Source organism: Sceloporus undulatus, chromosome 5, assembly GCF_019175285.1.
Source record: "Sceloporus undulatus isolate JIND9_A2432 ecotype Alabama chromosome 5, SceUnd_v1.1, whole genome shotgun sequence".
Taxonomy (NCBI): Eukaryota; Metazoa; Chordata; class Lepidosauria; order Squamata; family Phrynosomatidae; genus Sceloporus; species Sceloporus undulatus.
In genome coordinates, this window is record NC_056526.1 from 12323954 (window position 1) to 12337827 (window position 13874).

At 45.6% G+C, this 13874-nt stretch overlaps 1 protein-coding gene across 6 annotated transcripts in view; it reads right to left on the minus strand.

The window, feature by feature from the left end:
• SOX5 (SRY-box transcription factor 5) overlaps nucleotides 1-13874 on the minus strand; it is a 537054-nt gene that overhangs the window by 14408 nt on the left and 508772 nt on the right. For all 6 annotated transcript variants that reach the window (XM_042470201.1, XM_042470204.1, XM_042470199.1 and 3 more), the window contains 2 exons: nucleotides 10213-10321; nucleotides 7159-7332 (listed from right to left, as the gene is read on the minus strand). In XM_042470201.1, the coding sequence (XP_042326135.1) occupies nucleotides 7159-7332; nucleotides 10213-10321 (283 nt within the window). The remainder of the gene's footprint in view (nucleotides 1-7158; nucleotides 7333-10212; nucleotides 10322-13874) is intronic.

Here is a 13874-nt window from a genome sequence, read left to right on the forward strand (position 1 = left end):
ATATGCCTAATCTCACAGCCTTAACCAGTTTTAAATCCTTTCTGCTGGCATATATAAGTTTTATCATTTCTGGAACAAATGTAGACTCCTTATCTCACTTTCTTTTGACTAATCTAATCAATTCAGGCATCCCTGTTAAAGCCATCCTACCTGCCATCCATAACCAACTGCTAGTATGCAAGCCTCTTTGAGTGTGTTCAATAGGGAAATCAATAGCAGTGCTTAATCCTGTTCTTAAGGGCATCTCTGCTGGGGCAGAATTTCACTGGTCAGATCAAGCCAATCTGCACATTTATGCAAAAGAGAATGACAGAATTCCTGACTGCTTCCTCCTGGAGGCAAAAAAACAGAATGCCACAATAGGAAACACAACGCTTCTCTTGCACCACATGTACAAATCTCTTTCTTCACTCTTGCACTGAATGGGGATGATGCTCATTACACAATCTCTAACTGCTACCATCAGCAGACGTTAAAAGCAAAAAGAAAATGGACCAACCCAACAAAGCTACAGTCCATATCAAACAGTTTACATTAAAAACCAGCAGCGGATTCACCACCCCATCTGTTGTGGAAGTTGCCATAGCACACATCTTTTCACTGCTCACAGATTAGAGCCTCCCTAGGAATAAATTCTAGAATCATGGTGCTATAACTAAAAAGGCTCATCTTTCCACCTGCATGTTCGTCTTTTGAATGCAGCATTGAAAGCTGCAGAAAAGAAGGAGAAAAGAAGAATGCAGCACTGAAAGCTGCAGAAAAATGGGGCTGCTCAACAAAGTGGGCTGTTGCCGTGGGGAAGAGCCATGGAACTTCTCCGGCCCGGGCAGTTCCCAGCAGCCCAGGCGCGGGGATGTCTGGGTTGAGATTGGCCCACGTGCGTGGAAGGGGAGGCATTTCCGGTCCAGCGCTATGGACTACAGGTCCCAGCATACCTCAGGACCCGGAAGTGCCTCTGACTGGGTGGCGTTATCCTCTGGCACCACCTGGGATTGTTTGGGAGGCAGGACCGCCCCTCCTTCTTGGCCTCCCATTGGTTTCCAGGCCTATATTAGGCCATGAGGCACCCAGGCTGGTGCCATTTGGCACACGGCTCGCAGAGGGGGAGGAGAGGAGTTGGGACGGCAGAGGAGCAGCATGTGGAGTGCCGCTGCCGCCTCATCCTCCCTCGCTGTCATGGCCAGCCAAGAGCAGGTCTCGGAGGATGAGGAGGAGGATGGGGCTCCTCCAGAGCAAGAGGTAATTGAGGCTACACCAGGTGCTAATCCTGCTCCAGTACAAGAGGTAATTGAGGCTACACCAGGTGCTAATCCTGTTCTGCCAGAATCCAGCCCTGATCTCCCAGCCCCAGAGGAGGAGGCTCAGCCAGGTCCTAGTGCTGGTGGGATTCCTCTGGTGGTACAGCAGCCTAGTGGTGACTCTGGGGAGGAACCAGGCTTGAAGGTTCCCTCCTATAGACAATGCAGGGCTGAAAGTGCTGGCAGGTGCAGATCCCAGAGAATTGCTGAGAAGCAATTAGCAAATCAGCCTCAGGTGGCACAGGGAAGAGTTTCTCTTACTTAATGAGCAGAGAGACACCAACTCAGTGCCAGATTTTATTGCATGATTCTTTGGTGCGATTGCTGCCGGCACTGGCTCCGTGTATCCTGACTCCTTGTTGCCTTGACTCTTGACCTTGAAACGGACTGGACTCTTGCTACCTTCTGCTGCCCTGACCCTGGACTGGAGTGACTACGCTGACCTCTGTTTTCCTGACTTCGGCTCTGGCTTTCGGCTTGCTCTTTAACTCTGACTCCTTGCAAGGTTTGTGGACTGTTTCCAGTGCTTGCTAATTACCTTGCTGAGACATCCTTATCAGCGTTGTTTATGTGTGCTGGCTGCAGTCCAGGACACTTGCGGCGATCTGCCTTCCCGGGGTTTTTTGGGTGCCCAAGCATCACGGTGTGCTTTGCCTGAGTGGCCTGGTTTGTGCTCCTTTCCTCCTCCCCTTCAGGAAGCAGTGCCTCATATATTGGGGCCAAACGGGCAAGCCTCGTACTTCGAGGAGTGAAGCAATTACATGCCCGACTGGGCCACAGGTTCCTCCTGCCCACCCATCTTTGGCTCGTGGGGTATGGAGAGGCTTGCTCACTCCATTGCCAAGGGTGCTTGGTCAAGGGCCTCCCCTGAGGAGCAGGATAGATCCTGATTGGCCTTGGCATATATTTTAGCTTGCTTTCTTTGGCATTATGCCACCTAAGGCCAAAAAAGGCTAGCAACAGCCCCCCCCCAACAACCAGGGGTCAGATAGGCCAGCCCCGCAAGTCCCGGTCAGACTCGGCCCCCCGGCAGAAACAAAAGAGGCCTTCCAATACGGCGACCCAAGAGGCTTCGCAGCCTAAGAGGAGACACACATAGACGTCAGCAGCCTCTAAACCACCAGCACGGGACAAGGCCCTGGTGGGCTAGCAGCAATCCATTGTGGAGCTGATTAAAGAGGTTCGGGAGGGCAGGAGCCAGGTCCAGACCCATACTAAGAAGAAAAAATGGACTTGGCGAGAGTCCTCATTGAGCAGTACCAGCTCTGCAGGTTTGTTGTCCAGTGAGTCCAGTTCATCCCCGACAATGTCCTCTGCCAGTTTGGTGGTCCCGGTGCCTCCTGCTTTCCCTCCAGCAGCTAGCAAACGTAAGGGACACAAGGACAAGCACAATAAGGAGAGAACTGCACAAGTCACGATCCCAGCCCTCGGAGATTCATCTGCCGTGGTTGGTGAGTGCTAGCAGGCCTCCTTGAGCAGGGACCATTATTGGCTGGAAGGGGTGCTGGTCCCAGGCATGCCGTCCTGGGCTATCAGGCACCGAGCCCACCGCCCGGGACTCTAAGGGGTTTGGGTAAACCAGCAGGTTTCCGGATTCCCAAGATTTTCTAGAGGAGCATTCTGGGCATTCATCTCCACAAAAAAGTTAGAAGAAAGATTCTTAAGGAGTGTTTTGTAGATGCTTTTACTCTGTTCAGGCCCAAAGGGGAGGAGGTGGGGGCAGTGACATCCACCAAGAAAGACAAGAAGGGCTCCAAGGTTCTGCCAGTTGAACGCACCTTCATGAACTGGGTGGAGGGCTATGGGGTTTTCATGGCAGTTGTCTCCATGGCATACCCTGAGCAGGGTTGGCATCTCACTAACCACATGCTCAATGTTCTCAAGGCGTGGTCCATTGGTGGGAATGCTGTGGCCATTGCCTACAACACAGTGTTCCGCCACAGGGCCTCTCAGAGTGATTCTGATCAGTGGGACCTCATAGAAAGTGACATCTGGCTTTTGGAGGTGGGCCCACATGCCAAGCCTAGAACCTCTGCCAGGTGGCTGGAGAAGAGGGACCCAAAAAGGTTGGTTTGCTGGAAGTTTAACTCCGGGAATTGTGTCCACCCTCAATGCAAGTTCGAGCATTGCTACGAACTTTGCTTTGGCCCACATGCCAAACTTACCTGTGCCCGCACTTCTGCCTCCCAACAACCCTTTCGTTTGGGACACCCCACCCAGGCAGCATCTGGAAAAAAGGGAGCCCCTGGCTCCGACACCGGAAAGGTGGGGGGTCTCCAGTGAGTCGGCTTAGGCTGCCTCATCTTGCTTTGGCCTTACCCCCTCACCCATTTGCCCCGAGGCCTTGATCCCCCTTCTAAAAAGATACCCCAATAAGGATGCCGCCTCCACACTTGCCCTTGGTTTTACTCAGTGGTGGGGCCCAGGCTGGCGTCCGATGCCCGCAACTTTAAGTCTGCCTGTGACATGCCATAAGTCCTCCTGGACAAGGTTAATAAAGAACTTTCTGTGGGCAGAGTGGCTGGCCCTTTCTCTTCACCTCCCATGCCTAACATCAGGGTGTCCTCTCTGGGTATGGTCCCAAAAAAGACCCCAGGTGAATTCTGCCTAATTCACCACCTTTCTTAACCTCCAGGTGAGTCGGTCAACGATGATATCCCTCCTGAACTTTGTTCTGTTCGTTATGCCACCTTTGATCACACTGTTAGGTTGGTCCACGCCAAATGCAACATCCAATCAGCCTTCCGCCTGTTACCAGTTCACCCTGATGATTTTTGCCTCTTGGGATTCAAGATTCAACGCCAAAGGTATTTCGATAAAGCCATGCTCATGGGGTGTTCGGTCAACTGTTTGGTCTTCGAGACCTTCAGCACCTTTCTTGAGTGGGAAATGAAGCACAGGGCCACCTCCCCCTGGTAACACATTACTAAAACAACTTCCTTTTTGCGGGCGACGCACACTCTGACAACTGTGCCAAGCTTTTGGCCACCTTCCAAGATCTGGCTAGTGAGCTGGGTGTGCCTCTGGCACCAGGCAAGACCCAAGGCCCCACCACATCACTCACTTACCTGGGCATTCAGCTTGACTCCGTGGCTGGGCTGTCGCGCCTCTCCGCTGACAAACTAGAAGCACTCCATGCCATGATTAGGGCCATACTTTCTGCCACCAAGGCTTCCTTAAAAGACATCCAATCCTTGCTAGGACATCTCAAGTTTGCTTGCAGAGTTGTTTCCCCAGGCAGGGCCTTCTGCTCCAGGCTGGCCAGGATCACCACGGGAGTCCGGGCTGCCCATCATCACATTTGCCTCTCCCAAGGCGTTAAACAAGATCTGTCTGTGTGGGAGGGTTTTCTTAGTCAGTACAACGGAGTGACCCTCTGGCAGCGCCTATGGGACCTGGGCCATGGCCTCCAGGTTCACTCTGATGCGGCAGGGAGCCTGGCCTATACTTTGGCCTATACTTCCAAGGCCACTGGTGTTCTCAGCGGTGGCCTGATCAGTGGGCCCACAGTGGAATTCTCCGTGACCTCACCTTTTTGGAATTTTTTCCCATTGTGGTTGCCATTTACTTGTGGGATGAGGCCTATGCCAATAGGTCTGTTTGCTTCTGGTGTGACAACCAGGCAGTTGTCATGATTATCAATCGCCAGAGCTCCAAGTCAGACAGGGTCATGCAGCTGGTCAGACGTTTTGTGCTGCATTGCCTGCAACATCACGTTCAAGGCCCGTTTTGTCCCAAGTTTAGATAATAATGTTGCAGATGCTCTTTCACATTTTCAGAAGGCCAGGTTCCGCCCATTGGCACCTGGAGCGGATACCTCACCCACGCCTTTCCAGAGGAGCTGTGGGACGTTGGCAAGCTGCTGTGATGCAGGGAGTCCTGTCATTGGTGGCCCCAGCCACCCTCAGATTATACAACAGAGCAGTGGCCAAACTTCACGCCTTCTTCAGGGCTGTTAAGATCCAGGCTCACTGGCCCATCCAGTCTGAAATAGTACTGAGGTGGCTCAAGGAACAGTCCATAGCACCTCACACCATGTCTGTTCATTTGGCAGGGATCTCCTTCTTCTCCAGAGCTGGGGGCCACCCCGACCCTTGTGCCTCTTTCCTGGTTAAAAGAACTCTGGAAGGGTGGAGGAGGACTCATCTGGGAATGTGGACGGGAGAAGGCCTATTTGTTTTGAGCTCCTTAATAAGCTAATTGTCCAGCTCCCCTATGTTTGCATCTCCAAGGGGGAGGTGGGCTTGTTCTCTGCTGCCTTCATTACAGCCTTTTTTTGGGGCCTTCAGGGTGGGGGAGTTGGTACCTGCCTCCAGGCAGTCAGTCCAACTGGGGGATGTCTCTTTTGCAAATAATGTTGTCTGCCTAGCTCTTCGTAGGTCAAAGTGCGGCCAACTTGGCAATGGCTCCTCTGCGAAAGCTCCATGGCTCTCATTTGTGCCCAGCGCGTACCCTAAAGAACTATGTGGCAGCCCACCCTTGGAGGGACGGTCCTCTCTTAATTCATGCTGATGGATCTCCGCTCACCCGATACCAGCTGGTCTCTGTGCTGCAGATGACGTTAAAGAGACTTGGGCTGCCGCCAGAGAAATTTACTGAACATTCGTTCAGAATTGGCGCAGCTGCAGCGGGGTGCGGGCTGCCTGTGGACTCTATAAAGAAGCTGTGGAGATGGAAGTCAAAGGCTTACATGGGCTACATCCGCCCATGGCAGGACACTTGTGGTTCAAGTCATTAATGTTTAGGGTTGGCGGAAGGCTTTCCTGTTGAGAGGACGGCCTTTGGTGGCAGTCGCATAGGTCTAGGATCTGTGTGCATGGTTTCCAGGGCTGTGTAGCCCTGGATTGGGAGTCCAAATGGGACACAGGGGTGCAGAGGCCAAGGTGGTGCAGCCATAGCGGGGGCTACATCGCGACAGCGTTCCCCGTTGACAAGGGATAGATGAGTGAACGATCGCATGTGCGAACATGCGATCAACTGCATGTGCGGTTACCAGCTGGGCGTTTAAGAGCTCTATCCCTCTGTCATCCTGAAGCTTGGCCAAGACCAGGCATTTGGGTTCATCCATCAACCAGGGGTTTGTGGATGACAGATCCAGACCTTATGCTGATTGGCCAACCCTATTTGGTTTGTTGTTATGGTTTTGTTAATAAAGTTGTGGCCTTTTCTCTCCAATTGGGCATTTGTGCTTATTCAGCGGCGGCATCCACTCCAAGGCAAAATTTTGATCTGATTATCCTATTTGGTACACACAAACAATATGGTGTTTCAGATACTCTATCCCTGAGGCATTTAGGAGCTAACACCCCACCCCCTTCTGCACTTTGAAGTGGTCTAATCCCGAATTCAACAATCATATGTTTAGCACATGGAACAGGTTAGGTGGTCAATTCCACACATCTGAAGTTGTACCACAGTATTAGATGATGTATGTAAAACTGGCTGTTCAGTTAAAACCTTTCCACCTAAAACTAGGGACACTGGAAGAATTCTATATTGATATATCTTGATAGAAATTAATCTGTTATTACTTTTACAATTCAGTACTTTTTCCAAATTTTGCAATCAGCTTCTTGGCTCAAAAAAATAAAATCTCATTGGTGAAAATATTTTCAAAAAGAACGTGTGTGTGTTAGGAGAAAAAACATGGAGACATATACTTTTGAAATGAAATATTTTTAGCAATGCATATTGTAAGAAAATCTTCAAATGTTTAAATGATATTAAATCACATATTAATGTGGAAAAGATTTACATGTGAACATAGGGGGGGGAAAAACCCAAGTAGTATAAACTGATCTCTCCATCTCTACTCATTACAAAAAAATCCTGAAGGAGATCAGAGGTTTTGATTCCTTACCCAGTATTTTGCTGATGTTGGAGTTATGCATATCAGGGAAGGCTTGTAAGATCTTCCTCCGTTCGTCTTTTGCCCACACCATGAAGGCATTCATTGGGCGCTTGATGTGGGGCTCATTGCTTCCACGCCCTCTGGATTCCCGATAAATCCGAGACTCTGATACCCCTGCACTTCCTGAAATGTTGGTTTAGGAGGGAGAAAGAGGAAGGAATAAAATGTATTTCATTGTGTTCAGCAGTCTTATGAGAAATTGAGGAACATACTCATTTCATCAGGACTTCAATGCATCATGCTGAGATGGGATTCTCCTTGCAGCAAACCAGAGGAGAATCAGGACAATTTCCCTTATTATTGAAAAATTGTCTCAGTTTTAGGATCTGCATGGTGCAACTGAGAAAATGGAGATATGGAACAAAAAGAAACCATTCACTTCATCCTGTGATAAAAAATATAGCATTTGATGGTAGTTTTTGTTATTTCCTTATAGCACTTATATGTCACCATTCTCCTGGTGTGGGGCATGAAATGGCTTAAAAACAATAAAACACAAAATGGGGAAAAATACTAATACAGTTAAAACCATTAAACAATCACCATTTTTAAAATCATAAACTGAACCATTTAAAATTATTAAAAAAACACACAAAAGTTACAACTAGAGTTCATGTGGAGGCCCAAATACAAATAGATTTAATTTGAGCTAGCTTTTCCTGCCTTTTAAAAAGTTTTTCAAAGGGGAAAAGTCTTGGGCCTTTACATGGAATTCCCACTTCATATTTTTTCTTCACAGCAGACAGAAGTTGGTCCTGCTAACTCCTCCATCCCATCAGATGCAGCTGGTGGCTCTACTGCTTGTAGCTGTGAATCCATGCTGGGCTTTACCCTAGCTACTCTGGGGGGATGGAGCATTTTATGGGAGCTTTCCAAGGTGCTGAACCAATTAATTTCTGTTAAACTGGCTCAGGCAGTAAACTAAAAGTAGCTCCTATAAAATCAAGTGTAGACTCACCATCTCAAAGCAATGGAGTCACTGGCTGGCCCTGTATCCCACACAGATATGACTGGCCAGGTAAATGAGAGATGGGAGCTTGGGCATATTCTTGGTTGTTACTCTGCCTATGTATAATGTCAGAGAACAGAAAATTTATAGTGCCCAGTTCAGAATCTTGTTAGTGACATGTGCCCATAGAGGCATGGCATACACATGTATATGTTTCTTTTGTGATGGAAATTGTTCAATGCTATATCTTCAGTGAACACTTTCTTATTTCCTTTCCCCTCTGAGCTGAGACAAGACATTTCTTTATTGTGTGACTTGCCTCTTCAGTCCCACCAAGACATAGCAGCAGTGGTGGATTACCAAGTCTTGACAGCTGCAGGGCAGGGAAATTTTGGATGTGATGCAAAGTGTGGGAGAATTGACCCTTGTGCCCCACCCATAAAAAGCATTCAGGGGATGGATGTGCATGGAACTAGTTTGGGTAAAGCATTATTTTCTGCCTGCTTGATGTAGGATCTAAGCCCCAGAATCTTCCAACCAGTGTAGTTGTGGTTGGATGGAAGATTCTAGGAGGTACGATCCAAAAAAACCAAGTTTTACAAATTAATATCAGTAGAATACAACATCTTTTAAAAAATGTGGGTGAGAAGGTCATATCATTTTTTTTCTATTTCTGCATATGAAGATGCACAAGGACCCAGAAATATAAGTTACAAGGCAAAATGTTTCCAAATGCCCCAATAGCAGGCAGTGCCATATCAGGATCACAAAAGGTATAGACTATATGGAAGACATCTCTCATTCTGTTTTTGTGCATTCTGCACTTCAAGTTGAATTGCTTCATGCCAACAGAAGTTCCTCTGACATCAACAATTTGTATTAGTAGCTGTAGGCCTCAGGTAGGAATGAGAAAAAAAGTGATGTCTTCTTAAAGTGGAAGGAATATGGCTCATGGTCTATACATTCTGTGGTCAAATTTGGACAAAACAATTTATCTAGAGAAATCCCAAACAAGGGATTCTAGAGAAAGCCCAAACAAGAAGGCTTTTCTAACTCTGAGAAAATAACTTCATTGATATTATTTAGGGATGCTGTGTCATTGGAGGCTTTCATGAAAAAGTTGGCTTGGCATCTGTTGGGAACATCTGTAGGTTTTGTTTTTTGGGTTTTTTTTGCAATGTATTGTGAAACCCATTTCCAATGCAAAAAGGCACATACACTGATTCTCCTCATGTATTTTGACAGTGGTTCCATGTCTTTTAGGTCTTAATTAATACTGCTACCAAAGCTTGTCCAGAAACAGATTCTTCTCTCAGCACTCAAAATTAATTGAAATAACACTTGCTTTCATTCTGCTGACTTTTCAGTGAGAACATTTAGGCAAATGTCAGAGGCTTTTCTATTCACAAGAAATTTCTAATGATGCTTTCAGACATTGATGCTGAAAGTACACTCAGCAGGGAGCTACAGCCATTCTTGGCTCCCTGAGGAGTACATGTATTCACCAGATGTATCTGTCATGTGGCAAACACAAGGTTTTACTCAGAAGTTGTTTGCATTTTACATTTTCAAGTGCACCTTTAAAGCACCCCTAGGTGGACACCTAAAAGAAAAAGTAAGGTGTGAATCAGACCTAACCAGCCAATAAACATTTGATCATCTGATTCTTTATGTGTGTACACCTCTGCAAAGTTAAATATAGAAAATAGCATTTCACCCAATGCAAACAAGCTCCTACATCTGGTGTATTCCTGTCTCATGGCCAATCACCAATGTAGTTCATTGGGTCCACCTCTGATCTCAGTTACCCTAAATCTATTTCTGTTTGATTCTTTTTTCTCATTATTACAGAGCCAAAGATATCTTTTTGTTAGGCCTTGCCTTGGCAACAGCATTTATGACAGTAAGAAAATTCACCCACAGATCTACAACGTCAGGTCTGTGGATATTTTCTCACCATGCTTAAGCACCAAAGAAGTCTATGCTTTTTCTTCACTGCTGGTGGTGGATGCACAGGCACAGCTGGAAACAAGGCAAAACACTTTGCTACTGACCGTCAGAGTCTCCGCTCATGTTGAAATCCATCATAGCGTGGCTAAATTTCCCGTCTTCATTCTGTTTGACTGCCAATTGTTGAGTCAAGTTCTCCAGTGTTGTTTTGTCCTGGGTGGGGAAAGAAGAGAGGGCACAAAGCCGTATTTTTTATTAACATGCAATAAAACCACAACGTTCATAGGTAATTTGCAAGATTCTTCAGGGGAGGAGGATTAGAAAATAAGAAAGAAGACCATTGGGCTGAAAAAGTAAATTAGAAGAGGAAAATAACACAATCATTTTGTGGAGGTGTTATGAGCTGAAAGTATTACAGCTTAAACATTCACCCTTCACATGTAAAAATATAGCTTATTAGCTGACAGTGAGTAAACTTCCAAATCTTATGAAGTTCAGACTTTTTTTCTGACACCCATCAGAGTGCCCAGTTAAGACGTTTCTCAAACAACTCATACCGTTTTGATATATGTCATTGTACTGCAGAGGTATTTAGTCTTGTTGCTTTCTCACAGTCTCCGAAGGCCATTGAAGACATTAATTTCTCTGATGTTTTGATTGATACTTGTGTTTGAAATTTTTTTTAACATTTAATAGCACAATTCATGGAAAATTAAGAACTAGCCAAGGCCATTTCTGATGTTATTTTTTCCATATTCTTGGCTAAGAAGCATGCAAAGCAATTGAGGAAATAGCCAAATACTACAACTGAGCCAAATAGCTAACCTGTTCATAAGAACACAAATGAATTGGCAGTTTTTTAAGGGCAATCTGAACAATAGGGGATAATCATAGTACTCAGTCCTAGTGCCATTTGCTCCCCTTCCCTTAACCAAAAGATGAAAAAATGAGGGCAAGGGACACACTCGCTGATCTGGTTTTATAATGATGTGATGAAAGCAGAGTGTGGACAATGTTTTCTGCCCTCATTTTGGCATCTTATAAATAAACAGTGAAGATGGAAAAGGTACTTTGGATCAGTGGGGGCAAGAGAAACCACCAGGGGTGTAAGAGGTGATAGAAGGTAGCAACAAGGTACATGTTATGCAGTGGTGGCTGGTAGCTGCCATGTAGCAGAATTGCTGAATCCACTCCACATTTTGGATAGTTAGCCATGGTGCTGAATTACTTTGAGGAGGGAGTTCAGCACCTCAGATAGCTCCTTTAATATGTGGAATAAACCCATGCAGTCATTCACCCATTGCCATAAGGTGTATCTGCAGGCCAGAAATAATGCAGTTTGACTTCTTCTTCTTCTTCTTCTTCTTCTTCTTCTTCTTATTATTATTATTATTATTATTATTATTATCCCACTTTCCACCCTAAACTGGGACTCAAAGTGACTTACAGTTTAAAAGAATACATTTAAAAACATGCAAAAGTAAGCATTTAAATAGAATTAAACAGTATTAAAACATGTCACCCACTAAAAGAATAAAATGCATTTTAAACAGATAAAAGCACTGAAGCAGTACAATTAAAACTTTAACTGCCATAGCTCCATCCTATGTAATCCTGGCATTTGTAGTTTGTTGTGACACCAGAACTCTCTGGATAGGAAAGGCTAAATTGCACACCAAACTACAAATTCCAGAATACCATAACACTGAGCCATGGCATTAAAGCAATGTCAAGCCGCATTATTTCTGAAGTGCAGATTAGCCCATAGATGCCATCAGGCACCACTAACGGTATGTTGGTGAGTGGGTTAATTGAGGTGGGGAGAAAGAGAAAAAGAATGAGGCAGATAATCAGGAAATCTGACCAAGTGTAATATAACTCATCTAATGGACTTCCCTGCATTGGTATTTGTCTGTTATCCTTTCTGTGGGCCACCAGCAGTTCAGACCTGTCTTTGTCACTGCCAAGCATTTCTGCATGCACAACAGATTCAGAGCTTGGAAAAATAACTTCTCTAGGTTATACTCCTCCCCAATATTATGAACATAACTTTTCCAAGCTTGGAAAGTTTTCCCTAGCACTGCTTATTGCCCTCTCTCACAAACTACTCTCAGGGTTCTTTTGAGTTTTGGAAGCTGATTTTGCTCAACACAGTAGCTGGGGAGTCTCAGAAACCTGACTGTGCACTCAGAATTCTGGCATGTGCCTGCTCCATGTTTGTAAACATGGGCTTCCAACAAGGGTCTCCTGTGTCTGAAAACATGATGTGACAATGATTAGCAGTATTTGAGTCAGCTGGAAGTGTGCATCCACACTTGGGGCTCAAAAGAAGCCTGCTTGGATCTGTGCCGTCTATCTGAGCAAGATACCTGCTCTCCTTTATGCTGCAAAATGTTTTCAGACACAGGAGCATAAATAACAGCATTGCCAAACCGCAATGTGGAAAGCACAAGCAGACCCTGTGTTCATCTGGAGTTGCATAGTTCAACCTTCCTGGCTTTCAGCTGTTTCCTTCTGTGGAACACTCAAGCGATAAGAGACGGGGGAAACTGGAGACTCCGTTTCAGCGACAAGGCGACCCCTAACCTCCCACTACTAAAACATGCAGTATAATAAAATAATTCAATTAGTCACCATCAAAAGGAAAGTTGAGATAATTCTCAGAGGCTGTCACTCCAAAACCCAGCAATGTCAAAACAGTCAGCACAGCTTTTGTTATGCCCCTCTGAGCCATGACTTAAGTGAACCTTCAGTCAATCTCAGTATAGACGGAAGGGAGAGGGATGGGTTGTGGGAGTTGGTGGTGGGGCAGAGGAGGTGAATAGTAAGTTGCAAAAAGCTTTAATTATAAAACAACAGAATGGCCTCCAAGGCTGACAAAAGCCCCACTGCTGCCACAGTTACACATAACAAATCGCTGCCACTGAAGCAAGGAGCAGAATAACACAGTTAATCAAAACGCACAAGAAAAAACAACAACAGCACACTCGCATGAGCAAAGTCAGTTATTTGCTCATAAAAAAGGAACACAATAATTCATAAATGAAATGGTTTCAATCAAAGGGTGGGCCCTTCAAGGAAGAAAAAAACAAATGAACTCCCAGTTTTCTGCTGGAATACTGTAGTCGGTTGGAGGGGAAGAAAGAGGAACATTTTTTGCAAGGTTTAATGAATGATGTATATATGTTTCTGGTGTGTGCTTTAAGGTGAGGATCATCAAAGTGATTCTGGGCTCTTTTGTAAAGTGCAATGCTTTTATAGACATTAGTCAAAAAGACAAAAGGGGAAAAACATACCAATCTCCCAACACAGCTTGCAGGATGAACTATAATATAATAAACTAGACTTAAATAATTGTTGAGGCCAACAGGACCTTGATCCTGGAAGCAAATACCAGCTTCAGGAGAGGGAATAGAGAAAGGCAGGGGAAAAAAGTTAACATCTCCTTCCCATTGCCACCTGCTGGAATTAAGCATCTCTCCTCCTCTGTTTTCTTTTGCTGTCTGGACAGAGTTTCAATGTGACTGCTCCCTGTGGTAAGGATTTCAGTGTTCTCTGAACTCAGTGCATCAACAGACCATAAAATGAACAGCATCATGGCAAAGTGAATTGCAAAACCAGTCTCAAAGCTGGGCTTTTCTTTAGCTCAAGTAGAAGGAAGTGGGTGGCAACTTCCTATCAGCTGGACGGAGCACTTTCCAAGAGACATTTCAATTTACGTTCCTGGCATCTCTGTCAATAAAGGAAAGGGATATTCTTTCCTATC